The sequence below is a fragment of the Entelurus aequoreus genome, linkage group LG11, assembly GCF_033978785.1.
Source record: "Entelurus aequoreus isolate RoL-2023_Sb linkage group LG11, RoL_Eaeq_v1.1, whole genome shotgun sequence".
Lineage (NCBI taxonomy): Eukaryota > Metazoa > Chordata > Actinopteri > Syngnathiformes > Syngnathidae > Entelurus > Entelurus aequoreus.
In genome coordinates this window covers 66,693,223-66,710,865 of record NC_084741.1, presented here as the reverse complement: position 1 = coordinate 66,710,865, position 17,643 = coordinate 66,693,223, and the positions used below count along the sequence as shown (strand labels likewise).

The 17,643-nt window shown below is 36.7% G+C and overlaps 1 protein-coding gene across 1 annotated transcript in view; it reads left to right on the top strand.

Moving 5' to 3' along the window:
- si:ch211-154o6.3 (uncharacterized protein LOC563854 homolog) overlaps window positions 1-17,615 on the top strand; it is a 28,481-nt gene extending 10,866 nt beyond the window's left edge. Inside the window, 12 exon segments of the mRNA XM_062063845.1 lie at window positions 2,172-2,410; window positions 2,587-2,710; window positions 4,055-4,176; window positions 4,527-4,613; window positions 8,797-8,886; window positions 9,172-9,260; window positions 12,648-12,861; window positions 16,121-16,243; window positions 16,315-16,394; window positions 16,396-16,482; window positions 16,631-16,719; window positions 16,815-17,615. Coding sequence (XP_061919829.1) covers window positions 2,172-2,410; window positions 2,587-2,710; window positions 4,055-4,176; window positions 4,527-4,613; window positions 8,797-8,886; window positions 9,172-9,260; window positions 12,648-12,861; window positions 16,121-16,243; window positions 16,315-16,394; window positions 16,396-16,482; window positions 16,631-16,702 — 1,327 coding nt within the window. The 3' untranslated portion in view covers window positions 16,703-16,719; window positions 16,815-17,615.
- The last annotated feature ends 28 nt before the right edge of the window (window positions 17,616-17,643 follow it).

Sequence of the window (17,643 nt, the reverse complement as noted above, 5' to 3'; positions counted from 1 at the left end):
TTTTTATTTAAGTGACCATAGAAAACAAAACCATTTAAAACACAGAAAATAAATCTGTGAATATGCAGGAGTTTACTGTACCTGTGCCTTGGTGGAAGATGACGTTTGAGGTGGAGTTTCTTGTCAAAACGTCTTCCAGAGCAAACGCTACTAAACAATAATTGGAAAACAATTAGTGAACAAAATAACAGTGTCTTGTCCATTGTCAAAAAGAGACGTGTGCGCCTTGCTGGAAGGTACAGAAAAAAGTTAGTGAGGATTTGGACAGAAAACATTTACACTGGATTTATTCAACATGGGGGGTATTTTCCCGAAAACTTCTAAGAAAGTATCAGAAACGTACCTTTCAGTGAATAACAGAGCTATTGAATTACCATATTTGCTTGTACTTTATTTGAACAGGCAAAACAACCGGTAGCGTCACAAGTTTCCTCCCGACAGCGAGTCAGCGCTTTTCTTCCTGTCACTCCCAGTACGTGGGAAAATGCAGCCATGGCACAGAGAAAGAAATGAAAGTATGTCAACGGTTGTTAGCAAAACGACAGAGGGTTATGATGCTAATTCTAAGATAGTGGTGATATGAAAAAATCTAATGACGTTTATTGTAACCAAACCGATCGCTGTTATCATTATTAACACAGAATTGCTAAATGTGCTCAAAAAGTACTTATGCACACTAAGATATAATTTAATTATTGTAAACATTTTTAAATGTTTTGTAGGCATGTTAGGTTTTAAGCTATTTAGCGATTGACGCGCCTGCTAACGTTTGATGCACGGTTATTATTTTTATCCCAGTATATTTGAATGTGCTTAAAAAGTACTTATACACACATTGAAGTCTTTTAACCATTTTTAAAACATTAACTTGTCTTGTATTCATGTCCGCAAGCGATGAATGCGCCAGCTAGCGATTAACACGCTAGCTGCTTTTCTACGAAATGAGAAGAATTAATAAGTTTTCATTATAATAAAAATTTTAAACGGTAATACTAATTGTCAGGAATTTTATTGTTGTATCAGTAATCCTCAAAGCATCAATCTCTCCAGCAGCTAAGAAATATGATATAATTGTTCATTGTGATACACTGAAAATTGGGTTGTCTTATATTCATATATTCAGCTAAACATTATTTTGATTAAATATCTTGATTTAATACTAAATAGATAATATCGGACTACCGATATTATCGGCCGACATATGCTTTAAAATGTAATAGCGGAAATTATCGGTATCTGTTTCAAAAAGTAAAATGTATGACTTTTTAAAACGCAGCTGTACGGAGTGCTACACGGACGTAGGGAGAAGTACAGAGTGCCATAAACCTTAAAGGCACTGCCTTTGCGTGCCCGCCCAATCACATAATATCTACGGCTTTTCACACACACACAAGTGAATGCAAGCATACTTGGTCAACAGCCATACAGGTCACACTGGGGGTGGCCGTATAAACAACTTTAACACTGTTACAAATATGCGCCACACTGTGAACCCACACCAAACAAGAATGACAAACACATTTCGGGAGAACATCCGCACCGTAACACAACATCAACACAACAGAACAAATACCCAGAACCCCTTGCAGCACTAACTCTTCCGGGAAGCTACAATATACACCCACCGCTACCCCCTACCCCCCCCACTCGCCCACCTCAGCCTCCTCATGCTCTCTCAGGGAGAGCATGTCCCAAATTCCAAGCTGCTGTTTTGAGGCATGTTAAAAAAAAGAATGCACTTTGTGACTTCAATAATAAATATGGCAGTGCCATGTTGGCATTTTTTTCCATAACTTGAGTTGATTTATTTTGGAGAACCTTGTTACATTGTTTAATGCATCCAGCGGGGCATCACAACAAAATTAGGCATAGTAATGTGTTAATTCCACGACTGTATATATCGGTATCAGTTGATATCGGAATCGGTAATTAAGAGTTGGACAATATCAGAATGTCGGACATCTATAATAGTAAACATTAAATAGAAAAGGTAACAAACAAAAGTCCTTCTACCCAGTAAAACACATGTCTGGTACTCTCTGCAGTTGAGTAAATAAACTCCCTCTGGCCACAATATGAGATTATACATCCACAGAAAGCCCGAACTTGAACAGTGCAGCCTCCATCTTTCCTGCTTATTCATTCCGCCCTTGTTTTGTGCACCGGCACAGGGACGACGCTCCCGAGGCCTTTCTATCACAAACGCCTCCGGCCTCAAAGATCCTGAGGGGCGAAGACGAGAAGTGTAAATGTGAAGCCGGGCCGGCGCCGCCTGCTACGCGTAAGGCGACAGGAGGAACGGCGAAGACGGCCCAGAGGCAGGAAAGGACACAGAATGTCACCGTGTCACATCACGGCGGGCGGGACACGCCAGAAGACGGTCCGGACCACGACGACGGGGAGCAGGAAGGTGGGGCTGGATGGATAGCAAGCTATAGCATGATTAGGATCTACAATGAGATTATGCATGTTTGCCTGAGGAGGATTCATGTTTTTGTTAGCATTACAACTAACTAGCTATGACAGCACACACTCATTTCGCATACAAATGCCACGTGGCCAACTATACACATCTTTTTCTCTCAGATGCTGACTTCACAGCCCTTAAAATGTGTTGGCAGAAATCAAAGTTCCGCCTGAGGCTGTTGGAGGGTCACAACGACATCATCACCTGTGTGGTTGCTGTTGACAACCTGGTGGTTTCTGGCAGGTAACACACCAGCGAGTAGGAGAAGTATTACACAAACAAGATAAAGCAAAAAACACATCACACTAAAATTATGGTTGATGCAACATTATTGTTCACTACCTAGCTTCAATTGTACAGTCACTGTACAGTACTAATAGTCGAACATATATATTGTACACACACAGTCATCTTACTGTATTTACTTCAATGTTTCCATGAAAGTAGGATTTGTACACTAACCACACACACGTGTAGTTTAGGGTTTCAAAGGTGTTGCATTACAAGAGAAAAGTTGTAATTAGACAAAAATAAAAGTCATAATATTATGAGAATGTCGGAATATTAAAAAAAAAGTTGTTTTTTTTACGACAAATAAGACAATAACGTAAAAAAAAACATACTTCAATAAGAATAAAACTTAGGTTTTTGCAAACATTTATATGATAAAAGCCGTTTTACAAGAAAAATATATTTTGTGTGTTTTAAGTTATTATTTAGGCAGAATTTTATTTTTAGAGAAGTTGATAAAGTCGATAAATTACGCAGGAAAAGTTGAAACTGTAAGAAAATGAAGAATTTATTTTTAATTTGAAGGCAAAAAAGCTATATTAAGATAATTATGTCGTAATTTTGCAAGGGGTAAAAAAGCATTTTAAGGGATTAACAGCAAAATATACTTTTAATTCTGACAAATTAAATATGTTACATTTCGAGAAATAATAATAATCTACAATAAATGATTGTCAAATTAGCAGAATAAAAATCGTAGTAGTAGTTCTATGATTGGAAAAAGTTATATTTCTATTATTATTACAAGACAAATAGTCATCATTTTATGAAAAATGTGGTCACTTTACAAGAACAACGTTGTCATTTATTGATAAAAATCTTACAGGAATAAAGAATGTCATAATACAAAAAAGTCTTAATTTCACAAAATGAATGAAGAAAAAAAAAAGCATTAGTGTCGGACATGTCATTGTATTTATTCTAGTGAAATAATTTTTCATGGAAAAATATTACTATCATTTACTGTACCATTAAAATGTATTCTAGTAAATGGTGACTCCAGCATGTCCCTATTAAACATTTATGGGTTCAGACTTCCTGATTTACTCAAATTCAGATATTGGATATTACATTATGTATGAAAAGGTGTGTATTTCGTAATAGTTTTGACTGTAAGAATAATAATAATAATGATAATGATAATAATAGCCGAGATTATGAATCTGATATTTCACTGCATAATCCTGAGTGTGACACTATCAATATCAATACTTATTGTTTCGATCGCTGACTTCGCCTCAGATCTTATCTCGCGCTCATTTCATCATTCGCCCATTCGTCGCTCACATTTTCCAGCCGAGATACGACCGTCAAGGTGTGGCATGTTCCCACGGCAACGGAGCAGAAGAACCTGGGGGGTCACACTGCCGGGGTCACCTGCCTGTCTGCCCCTCCCCCTGAGTACTGCAAGAAGCTGGGTGAGGACACACACACACAGTACAGTAAATGCTCCAACTCCTCCATGTGTCTCAGCTGTGTGGTAATTATAAGCGTGCTTCATCACATGGGGTCCAAGGAGAAATCAGCCCACTAACGTCTCTCTGCGAACTCTCCTGCTCTTTAAAACGTCTCGCCTCTTATATCATTAAACACACTTGCCTTCTGACTTAAATGACCATAAATGATCCTGAAATGTGGCGGCGCTGTAACTGTCTTACTTGATATTGTACACACCAGCACTTAATTACAGTTATGTAACACTCACCAATCACCCCACCCTCCATTCACCCTTCCTCCTCCTCCTCCTCCTCCACTGCTCTCTCCACAGCCTGGTTGTTGTCGCTGTCAGAAAAGGAGAGGTTTATTTTGAGCGGCTCGGCAGACTGCAACGTCAAGATCTGGGCCCTGAGCATCGGTACGCTTCAACACAACCAAACTACAGTAGAAGGTTTACCACATTCGGTTTTAGTTGCCAAATGTACACCAAAACAGTTGCTCTATGTACTGTAGTACAAAGGTAGAGGTACCCCAGGGCTCGGCAACCCAAAATGTTGAAAGAGCCATATTGGACCAAAAATACAAAAAAAAAATCTGTCTGGAGCTGCAAAAAATTAAAAGCCTTAAATAAGTGTTATAATGAAGGCAACACATGATGTACTGTAAGTGTCTATATTAGCCTACTATCGAAGGCTGACGCAAATCTTCGTTGACAGAAGTGTTGTATTTAAATTTTTATTCTACACATTTTTACAACTTTGGAAAACATTAGTAAAACGGAGGCTTCTCAGAGGGTGAGATCAATCATGGAAATTACTAACTTAGAATGGTCAAAGGTATAGATGTGTGTGTCCAAGTTTAAGGAAACGGTAGGCTGTCTCCTTCTAATGGATTTATTACAATCTTTGCAAACTGGGTAACGTTTGCTGTGGTCTGGAACAACATGGCACACAAACAACTAAGAGAAATGCAGCCAATACATACAGATAATATGTCATGAGACTTGCGAATACACATTAAATACACTGAGGACATAAGCAAAGGAAATTAAATATACCTACAAACGAGGCATAACGGTGCCTCAGACCGGAATTCTCTGCAGTGAGGGGTGAGGACGGCGGAAAAGATCATCAGGACTCCTCTTCTTCCTATCCAGGAAATCGCAAAAAGCCACTGCCTGACCAGGGCTCAGAAAATCTGTAGAGGCTCCTCCCACCCCCACCAAGGACTGTTCTCACTGCTGGACTCTAGAAAGAGGTTCCGCAGCCTCTGTAGCAGAACCTCCAGGTTCTGTAACAGCTTCTTCCCTCAGGCCATAAGACTCTTCAACGCATCATAATAATCCCCTCAATTCCCCCCCAAAACAGATTAACTCACTGGAATATAAAGACAATATAACATACATCCATAAACGTTGCTGCATATGCAAAAGTCTATATAATTATCTGTACAGTAATCTATTTATTTATATCTGCACCTTATTGCTCTTTTATCCTGCACTACAACGAGCTAATGCAACAAAATTCCGTTCTTATCCGTACTGTAAAGTTCAAATTTGAATGACAATAAAATGAAGTCTAAGTTTAAGTCTAATAATGATGCAATATGTACATACAGCTAGCCTAAATAGCATGTTAGCATCGATTAACTTGCAGTCAAGCACTGACCAAATATGCCTGCTAAGCGCTCCAGCAAATCAATAAAATCAACAAAGCTCACCTTTGTGCATTCACGCACAGCATACAACATTTGGTGGACAAAATAAGACAAATAAGGAGTGGCATAAAACACGTCTTTCAGTGACAGCATCGGAGAAAGTCGTACATGTAAACAAACTACGATGAATTCAAGGATCACTGAAATTAGCAGGACAAAACAGTGCTTGCCAAATACTCTCATCAGTGAAGCATGTATAACATAAACAGTGGGATTTATAACAATTAGGAATGTTCGTGTCATGTTTGTTCTCCGACAGAAAAGAAATTAAAACAAAAAATATTTTTCTTAATCTTTTTCCATTTTCACACATCTCTGAAAGAGGTCCAGTGAGCCACTAGAGCGGCGCTAAAGAGCAAAAACCACCTGACCTCCGAGGTACCCTATTATTAAAGTAGCCACTCCAGTGTTAGGGCTTAGAGATGGCCATTACATTACAACATTTCTATGATTGACAATGGGGAAATACATTGATGTTTTCTCAATTTTATTTGAAGCATTAGAGCCATGCTCATTTTTTATGGCAAAGTCATAGAAAATAAATATTACAAAACAAAGCTTGTTTTGAAAAAAAAAATTGGATAACAAGCAAAGGATACATTTTATGAGAATCAAACAGAGCTATTACAAGAAAACATGCTCTTGTTTTAATAAAGTTGTAATAGTCAGTATTGTGGGGAAAAAGGCTGAATTATGTGATAATTAAACCATAATATTACTAGAAAAATATGTTTTATATTAGAAGAAAAAAAAGTTGTATGAGTCCAAATTTAATAAGAATAAAGTCATAATATTGTATGGCAGTGGTCTTCAACAGAGGGTATGTGACCCCCAGGAAGTCCGCAGAGGTACTGGAAGGGGGGGTCATGAGATTATTGGTTCATAAAAACGTTTTTGTAATAAAAAATTTTATACTACCCCACAATTTTACCGGTACCGATCCGTGGATCGATTGGTACCGGGCCGCACAAGAAATAAAATTTAAAAAAAAAATATATATATATTTTTTAAATTAAATCAACATAAAAAACACAAGATACACTTACAATTAGTGCACTAACCCCAAAAACGTCCCTCCCCCATTTACACTCATTCACACAAAAGGGTTGTTTCTTTCTGTTATTAATATTTGTGGTTCCTACATTATATATCAATATAATTAATACAGTCTGCAGGGATACAGTCCGTAAGCACACATGATTGTATTTCTTTATGACAAACCCCCCCCAGCGTTGACCGGTCCGCAGTTACAAAAAGGTTGGGGACCACTGATATACAGGATATATAAGTAGGGGGTCCCCAATCCATCAGTCCATCAGTTTGGGGGTCTTTGACCAGGAAAATGTGAAGAACCCCTGATATATAGAACATAAGTCATAATTATGTGAAAGTAATAGTTCTAATAGGGGAAAGAAAAAAGAGAACAACTTTTATAAGACCTACTATTATGAAGAGGAAATATGTAATTTTCATATTCTTAAAAACAAAAGTCAAAATGTTACTTGAATAAAGTCAAAGTATTATGACATTTTGAAAATAATTTTACGAGAACAAAGTCATAATATTGCAAGACATAAGGCAGAATTTTATTTTAAAAATGAAACCTTAGTATTACTAGAAAAAAAGCTTTGATTTAAATAAAGTTGTCACATTACTTGAAAAAAAGTCTCTTTTTTTAAAGTGAAGTGAATTATATTTATATAGCGCTTTTTCTCTAGAGACTCAAAGCGCTTTACATAGTGAAACCCATTGTCTACATCTTTAAGCTACATTTAAACCAGTGTGGGTGGCACTGGGAGCAGGTGGCTAAAGTGTCTTGCTCAAGGACACAACGGCAGTGACTAGGATGTCAAAAGCAGGAATCGAACCTGGAACCCTCAAGTTGCTGGCACGCCCATTCTACCAACCGAGACACAAAAAAAGTTATATTATGAGAAAAAAGTCAGATTTTTTTGATAAAGTTAATATATCATGAGAAAAAAAGTTATAATAGGATAAAAAGGAAGTATGAATTATGAAAATGATGTTGTAATATTATGAGAAAAAAGACTGAATTGTATGAGAACGAAGTTGCAATGTTATGAGAAAACCATTTGAGAATAATAAATGCAAAAAAAAAAAGTTTAGTTTTTGTTTCCGACAAACTCTTTCCAGCTTTACAGATGGCAGGTCTATTTTGCTGGAGATAAACAGTTGGTAGTATCAGCCACTACGTGACACCATCTAATGGAAGAACGGTGTTTATTTATTCAAGTGGACCAAACATAAAAATAAAAATTCAACAAGATGAAAACCCAGAAGATTATAAAGTAAGAAATAAAATAGAAAAAAAATAAGTTAAAACATTATAATTTTTAGAATAAAGTTGTAATACTACATTATATATATATTGAGTGTGAGTGTGGATGTTGTCTGTCTATCTGTGTTGGCCATATTATGAGGTGGCAACTTGTACAGGGTCTACCCCGCCTTCCGCCCGTGTGCAGCTGAGATAGGCTCCAAAGGACAAGCGGTAGAAAATGGATGAGATTATTATATGAGACTATTATATGAGATTAAAATGAAAGTCATAAACGTTTTATGTTATGAGAATAAAGCCATGTTGTTATAAATCTCATAAGTCAATTAAGTCAAATATTCACAGGTAACAATTATCTTTAGCAAACCCGGTCAAGATTTAGTAGTATGGAATAAAATAGATCAGTAGAACTGTAGCGTTTGTAAAAATCTTCACATACGTGCAAGAAGAAACAGCCTTGGGCGTGTGTGTGTGTGAGTGTGTGTGTGTGTGTGTGTGTGTGTGTGTGTGTGTGTGTGTGTGTGTGTGTGTGTGTGTGTGTGTGAGACTGGAGCTTGCAATTAAGCCTACATTTTCTCCTCTGTAGGGCAGTGTGTAAAGTCGATCTACACGTTCAACGCTGTGACGGCGCTCTGCTTTGTGCCTGAGGGAGACGGCTACATCATCACTGGCTCAGGTGCGGCGTGGACACAACAAAGGAACGCCAGTCAAAGCCCACCGCATCAGATAGGGCAGCGCTGCATACACTATGAAGATGAATGCATAATGTGTTGACAGTAACACACGCACACACACACACACACACACACTGGGTATATAGTGCAGGGCTTGTGGGGCTGCATCAGGTACATGGAGACACACAATTTAGGCAGGCGGGCTCAGGTGTGTTGACCGCGACTGACAGTAATGGCTGCCAGACGCCTGTCGCTGCGTGTCAACCTCACACTCTGTCACTCCTCAGACGGGGGCAAAGTTCAAGCCTGGAACTGGCACACTTTGGACAACTGCCAGTCAATCAACGCACACCAGGAAGCAGTCACCTCCATCCAGGTAAAGTACATGGATCAAACTTCTTTCAAATACTCTATTTATGTTGTGGCTCTCGCTGTTTATGGAATTAACTGCAGAGAGTAACAGGCGTTTAGATTTCAGGTCAAATAATTTTTTGTTCCCAACAAACATATTCCCTTTAAATGCCTGTGTGAACATTAGTTTTATGTGTGTGACATTAATAAGACATTGCAAATATTGGAGGTGCAGCGTTTATTTATTCAAGTGGACGACATACCCGTAATTTATTGAGCCACGGCGTCTATTAGAGCAGAGGCCACTATATGAAGAAATTCAGTAGCAAAACAATGTGTGAGCTTTACTGTAGGTCTGAGAGATTATTATGGTTGTTGCCATAGCAGCAGCAGTTTTATTGGAACTGGAAATGTCCTCAATAAAAGATGAAGAAAAAAAGAAAAACAATATAAGAGAAAAAAAAGTGAGGGTTACAAAATAAAGTTAAAGAATTTTAAGAATCATGAGTGAAACATTTTTGAGGATCAACTTATGCAGTAATACAAAATTAGGTATATAGTAGAATGAAGTTGTAATATTATTCGAAAAAATATGTACACTTTCTGAGAATTTATGGCAGTCATAATGTTACCGGGAAAAAGTTGGAATTTTATCATAATTAAGGCATAATATGAAAATGAAGTTGGAATTTTATGAAAATAAAGTCAGAATATGAGAAAAAAAAAGTCATTGTAGTATATAGAATAACGTTTTTCGTTTTATGGGATTTTATCTTATCTTTGTCATATTAGGACAAAAAAAGTTGTATTACTACAGTATAGTTTTTATGAGAATAAAGTTGTAATATTACAAGAAAAAAAGTTGTCAGTTTATGCGAGTAAAGTCATAATGTGATAACGAAGTTGTAGTTTCATGAAAATTGTGACATTACAAGGAAAAAGTTGGAATAGTGTTAATAAATGTTTTTTTTTAGGGGAATAAGGTTGTAAGATTACAAGGAAAAAAGTTCAAATTTGATGTGTCAAGTCATATTATTACCGGTACATGAAGAAAAAGTTTAATTATATAAAAATATAATCATATTAGAAAAAAAAAGTTATTTTATGTGACTAAAGTCATAACATGAAAAAAAGTCATATTAGTATATATAAGGTATGATTTCATAAGGAAATGTTATAATACTAAAATAGTAATACAAAAAGTTGCTCTAAGATTAAAAAAAAAAAAAAGGAAAACTACAGGGAACATGTTTTTATGAGAATAAAGTAATGTTACTAAAAAAAGTTTCAATATGGTGAGAATAAAGTTATATAACAAAAATTCCTTTTTAGGAGAATCATTAAATGAGTATTTTATTATGTCTTAGTACTGTGAGAAAAAAGTTGTGATTTTATTAGAATGAAGTCATAATATGAGAATAAAGTTGTTAATTTAAGAAAAACGTTTTAAGATTATAAGAATAAAGTTGCATTTTATGAGATTCGAATCATTTTATATGAAAAATGGTTTGGTTATTAAAAACAAAGTCGTAATAGTACAAACAATGTTGTCGTATTAGAAAAAAGGTTTGATTTTATGATAATAGTTGTCATATTAAAATAGTAATATAAAAAGTTGCTATATGGATAGATGGATGGATGGACCAGGAAAAAATGGTAAAACTATGAGGAACATGTTTTGATGATATAGATATAGATATAGATATAGATATATAGATATATATATATATATATATATATATATATATATATATATATATATATATATATATATACATACATATATATATATATATATATATATATACATACATATATATATATATATATATATATATACATACATATATATATATATATATATATATATATATATATATATATATATATATATATATATATATATACTACCGTTCAAAAGTTTGGGGTCACATTGAAATGTCCTTATTCTTGAAGGAAAAGCACTGTACTTTTCAATGAAGATAACTTTAAACTAGTCTTAACTTTAAAGAAATACACTCTATACATTGCTTGATTGATTGATTGATTGAGACTTTTATTAGTAGGTTGCACAGTGAAGTACATATTCCGTACAATTGACCACTAAATGGTAACACCCGAATAAGTTTTTCAACTTGTTTAAGTCGGGGTCCACTTAAATTGATTCTTGATACCGATATATACTATCATATATACTATCATCATAATACAGTCATCACACAAGATAATCACATTGAATTATTTACATTATTTACAATCAGGGGTGTGGAGGGGCAGGGGGGGTGGGGGGGGGGGTATGGACATCAAGTAGTGGACATAGAGAGAGAGAGAGAGAGATCAATGTGGTAAATGACTATTCTACCTGCAAATGTCTGGTTTTTGGTGCAATATCTACATAGGTGTATAAAGGCCCATTTCCAGCAACTATCACTCCAGTGTTCTAATGGTACAATGTGTTTGCTCATTGGCTCAGAAGGCTAATTGATGATTAGAAAACCCTTGTGCAATCATGTTCACACATCTGAAAACAGTTTAGCTACAAAACTGACCTTCCTTTGAGCAGATTGAGTTTCTGGAGCATCACATTTGTGGGGTCAATTAAACGCTCAAAATGGCCAGAAAAAGAGAACTTTCATCTGAAACTCGACAGTCTATTCTTGTTCTTAGAAATGAAGGCTATTCCACTTTTGAACGGTAGTGTGTATATATATATATATATATATATATATATATATATATATATATATATATATATATATATATATATATACTATATATATATATATATATATACATGGATAAGGTTGTATTAGTAGTAAAAAGTTGTAATTTTAAGAAAATAAAATCAGGTTATCATCCCATCACTGTCATTCAAATTATATTTTTGTCTTTTGCTGGTGGTGTGTGTGTGTGTGTGTGTGTGGGGGGGGGGGATGTTACAGTATTTGGAAGCTGCCCTTTTTCAGTGGCTTTTTCTACGTTCCCTCCCCGGAGGATTGTTTAGTCTAGCGATCAACCATCTTGTCAGGTTATTTTCAAGCTTCTTGCGGATGTAAAAAAGATCAAAATGTAGAATGAGGAACTACTTTTACAACAAAGCTTTATTCCTTTTTGGCCCAAGCTTGTTTATTGCTTGCAAAAGGATATTTGTCAAGACGTAAGCTATGGCGCCGACCCAGCAAAAGCCTTTTATATGAACATTGAAATCAATTTGCAAACATCACTATAGGCCCGAGGAATTAAAGCGTATGGCGCAGCTTTCATTGTCTTTGTTTATCTCACAAGGCGCACCAACACTTTCCAAATAATTGTCCCCTCAGAAGCATACGTTCTGAAGCACAACTACACACGCTGTATACAATACACACTCTGGCTACGAGCCTCATCACCATGACAACTGTGCCCTCTGCAGTCTCAGGGGCCGCTGGTGTTCAGCGGTTCGACCGATGGTGGTGTGTCCGTGTGGGAGAACCGCTATTCCGACCGAGACCCCCTGAGGCTGCTGCACCGCTGGAGCGGCCAGGTGACGGGCTGCGAGGGAGGGCGTGTCAGCCTCAGCCCCCGGGGGGATAAAGTGCTCCTGGCGTACGGTCAGGCGTGGATCAAAATCCTGCACTGGAAGACGGGTGAGCGGCCAAATGTTTGCCTGTGATCGCAGATGAATGCATTAGGGGCAGGAGGGCACAGTGCCCCACCAGATCCAGCAGGTGGCAATGTTTGACCGGAATATGACTGAAATTTTATTTAAGAGAAAATCAGTTTCGGGAGCTGTGGTTTTCTTTTTCTTTGACTTTGTTTTACTACACAGTAAATCACATGAAGCAAGCTGACTCACATTGAAAGCAGTCAGACTCCAGCATCAACAAAATAAACATGGCTGGGGGAAGAAAAAAAAATGTAAAAAAAAAACATTTTGAGGCAAGGGGCTTATTTTTTATTATGTTTAATATGTGAAATACCCCCCCAAAAAATAATACTAAATAAATAAATAAAAATAATTTAAAAAAATTATGTATAATATATATATATATATATATATATATATATATATATATATATAATATATATATATATATATATATATATATATATATATATATACATACATGGATAAGGTTGTATTAGTAGTAAAAAGTTGTAATTTTAAGAAAATAAAATCAGGTTATCATCCCATCACTGTCATTCAAATTATATTTTTGTCTTTTGCTGGTGGTGGTGTGTGTGTGTGTGTGTGTGTGTGTGTGGGGGGGGGGGGCTTGTTTATTGCTTGCAAAAGGATATATATATATATATATAGATATATATATATATCTATATATATATATATAAATATTAAATGTATAAATAATTTAAGTAATTAATTTTAATTGCAAATATCAGAGTCAGTATGTTTAATGACTTGGTAGACTGTGATGTCTTTGTTTGGAAATTTGTAAATTAAATAATGATAAATGGGTTATACTTGTATAGCGCTTTTCTACCTTCAAGGTACTCAAAGCGCTTTGACAGTATTTCCACATTTACCCATTCACACACACATTCACACACTGATGGCGTACTTCTTGTAGTGCTATTTCTTTCTTTGTTTCGTGTGTCTGACTTCCGGCCTTTAAACATGCCTGGCATTATCAACTTTTTCCATCGGCCTACAACAGGGGTGTCCAATTTGGGACCCTCAGCTAATTTTTTATTGGCCCGCGGCACATCCTAGAAACACTATTACTAAAACACCCATAAAAGAGCTACATGTGTAATGTAATGAGAAAAAGATGAAACGTGGACACAAAGCTGACATGCAGGCTCTTCCTCAGCACACGTATTAACTGTACATTTGTCAATGTATTTAGACTTAGACAAACTTTATTGATCCACAAGGGAAATTGTTCCACACAGTAGCTCAGCTACAAAGGATGGAAAAGATAATGCAGGTATAAAGTAGACTAAAAATGTACCATTGTAGCAATATAAAATATATGTGATATTTACATATTACATATACAGTATATTTATGGTGAGTGGGTTTAACAATATCAACACAATATTTAAACTACTTATTTTATTTCTCTGTGTGTAATATGTTCAGCCTTGTAATCCAGTGGTAATGATACTTATGACATAAAGAAATGCAGTTTGTTTGCTGTAATGGAGGTGAATATTATTAGCTTAGAGGAGGGACTATGTGGAGACACATTGCTAGCTGCTTGTCAGCCGGAGTCTAAAAATAAATATAATATTAGCCAGAGGAGATTGGCATTAAAAGGCGTTCATCGGCAATGGCGATCACATACTTTTTTTCAGGAATATTGTCTGATACTGGTTTGCGACGGATTGATCGGCACAATCCCTAATATAGTGTATTGGGATAGGTTGATTGGCAACACTAAATTGGCCCTAGTGTGTGAATGTTGTCTATCTGTGTTGGCCCTGCGATGAGGTAGCGACTTGTACCTCGCCTACCGCACGTGTGCAGCTGGGATAGGCTCCAGCACACCCCGCTACCCCAAAAAAGGGACAAGCGGTAGAAGATGGATGGATATGGATGGTTTTTTAAAATGAAAAATGTCAAAACGGCCGCTGCATTTGTAGATTTTTTTTCTGTGTACGCCTCTCAGTGGAAAAAGAAAGCCTCCCTGGTCTACAGTACTAAGAATGTATGACAGAGCCCCATGAAATCTGCCTAGCAACCGGTGGTACGTCGTTACTAGAAACAAGCATCCGAGCAATTCTGTTCAATATACTTTGAACAGAAAAGAAAGTTGTTTCTGCTAGTAGTTGACAAAACCAGCCCAGACACACTGCAAAAAGTCAGTGTTCAAAAACAAGAAAAAAATAAAATAAAATTAGGGGTATTTTATTTGAACTAAAGCAAAATTATCTGCCAATAGAACAAGAAAATTTGGGCTTGTCAAGACTTTCCAAAACAAGTAAAATTAGCTAACCTCAAATAACTCAAAAATACCTTAAAATAAGTATATTCTCACTAATAACAAGTGCACTTTTCTTGGCAGAAAAAAAAGAGACCTTTTTGCTCAATATGTTGAAAAATATTCTTAAATTATGTAAATGCTAGTGCCATTATCTTGACATAATGATATGCGCTCGGCATTACATTTCTTGAAACGCAGCAAACTTATACTAAAAAACTGATTTATTGTTCTTAATGGAAAGGCAACAAGGCAATCCGCTTGTTACTCTCGGGGTCTCCTAGCCGCTCAGGCAAACCATATGGTCTAAAAATGCATTATTCCATCGATAACATGACATCATCGCGCCAAGTGCGTGCTCTTTCAGTCAATTAGTGCGCATATATACAGCCCGGCCCCCGGCCAAATGTTTTTAATTGTAATTTTGAGGAATTTATCTGAATGTGATTGAACTATTTCTGTTCAAAATTGTTTGAAATGTTAAACGTTTAAATATTAACTGTCAGTTTACTGTACTGTGTCAACTGTACTACTATATGAGTACGTCATTGAAAATAAAACAGCAAAGTCAATTTGGCTGTTTTACTTATGAGACACAATTGTGTCAAAATCATGATTTTTTTTTTCATGCTTGAAATAAGAAATTATTACTTTTAAAAAGTAGTTTTATACTTGTGAGTGTTGATGACACAGCTTGTGCAACAGTTGATATTCTAGTTTCAAGCATGTTTTACTCAATATAGGTCATAAAATCTCAGCAACAAGCTGTATTATCTTACTGAGATCATTTAGGACCAAAACCCCTTAAAACAAGTAAAAGACTAACATAAAATCTGCTTAGTGAGAAGAATTATCTTATTAGACAGAAAATAAGCAAATATCCCCCTTATTTGAGATATTTAATCTTACTTAGATTTCAGTTTTTGCAGTGTAGAAGCTAACACCTGTCTAATCACCACAGGAACCATATCCAAGCTGACCAATCACAGCAGCATCACCGGGGTGACAGACTGTGTCCACCAAACAGCCGGCCTCCTAATCGGCTCTTGCTATGATCTGTCCGATGGAGAGAGTATGTTAAATTGTAAGTGAGCCCTTCACTAAAAATAGCTTTTCCCTCTTCATGCGAGTCACAAACTAAATCCTCCCGCCAAGTGTTTTCTGTGCCTCAGTGTCGCTACCTGGCCTCGCTGACCTGGCAGCGTGCGCCCAGAATCCTTTGCTTCGCGGCGTGGGACCACAGGGAGCGGATACCACCGCTGGGTCACGGGAGGGCGCGACCTCGTCGTGTGGGAGCAGCTCCCCAGCTCCGGGAAGCAGAGGTGGGCTGTTACGAAAGGGGGTTCATAAAGTTCATCCTCGGTCAATCACACGTCTTTATTTGCATTGCTAATCCCTCCATTGGTGGATGCAAGTGCAAAAGGTGCCGGCACATGGCTTGGAGTCAATTGCATTTGTCAACACTACAGGGGGGGACGTCACTGTGAGGACAGACAGGCCGATTAGAATCGCCTCTGGAATCCGAGGGGGACACGGAAGATGACGAGCAGACGGACGACGGTAAAAGCGCTTTTATTTACCGAATCAAACGCAGGCAGGCAGATTAGTGTTGTTAATTTTAGACGACGTTCTTCTGGCCTCTTTGTTAAACTTAGACTACCTTGATGACGACGAGGACGGAAGACAAGGAGAAGAAGCTGATGGGGAGTCCATCTCCTGGTTACGCTGCCTTCTTCAGTGAGGACTGAAAGCATCAAGGACCATTATTAGGTCTGGACTGTAAATATTAGCTTGCACTTACAATAAAACATCACAGCCCCTAATGTGTATCTTAATTGTGTGAAGATGAAAAATATTCGATTTATTATGAAGTAATTTTTATACTTGACTGCTGCTCTTCCATATTTTTCAAATGATTCGAACCTAAAAACATCCAATAGTCTTTTTTTCAACACCTATTCAATTCCAACAATTTCCGCAACAAAATTCCTATTGAAAATGAATGTATTTTTTGTTTCAGAGTCCCATCATTTTCTACCGATTCAACCCAGTCCAGCGTGAAAGGATTCTGTTCATTCAGGCAAAGAATTTTTTGACGACGCAAAACTTTTCTGTGCCAAAATTCCATTGAAAATGACGCGCAATTTCTTAACTGTTTCAAACATGAAAACACTCAGCCTACGTCCTGCATGTTAAATAGAGATGTTCGATAATGGCTTTTTTGCCGATATCCGATATTCCAATATTGTCCAACTCTTTATTACCGATTCTGATATCAACGTGGAATTAACACAGTATTATGCCTAATTTTGTTGTGATGCCCCGCTGGATGCATTAAACAATGTAACAAGGTTTTCCAAAATAAATCAACTCAAGTCATGGAAAAAAATGCCAACATGGTACTGCCATATTTATTATTGAAGTCACAAAGTGCATTATTTTTTTAACATGCCTCAAAACAGCAGCTTGGAATTTGGGACATGC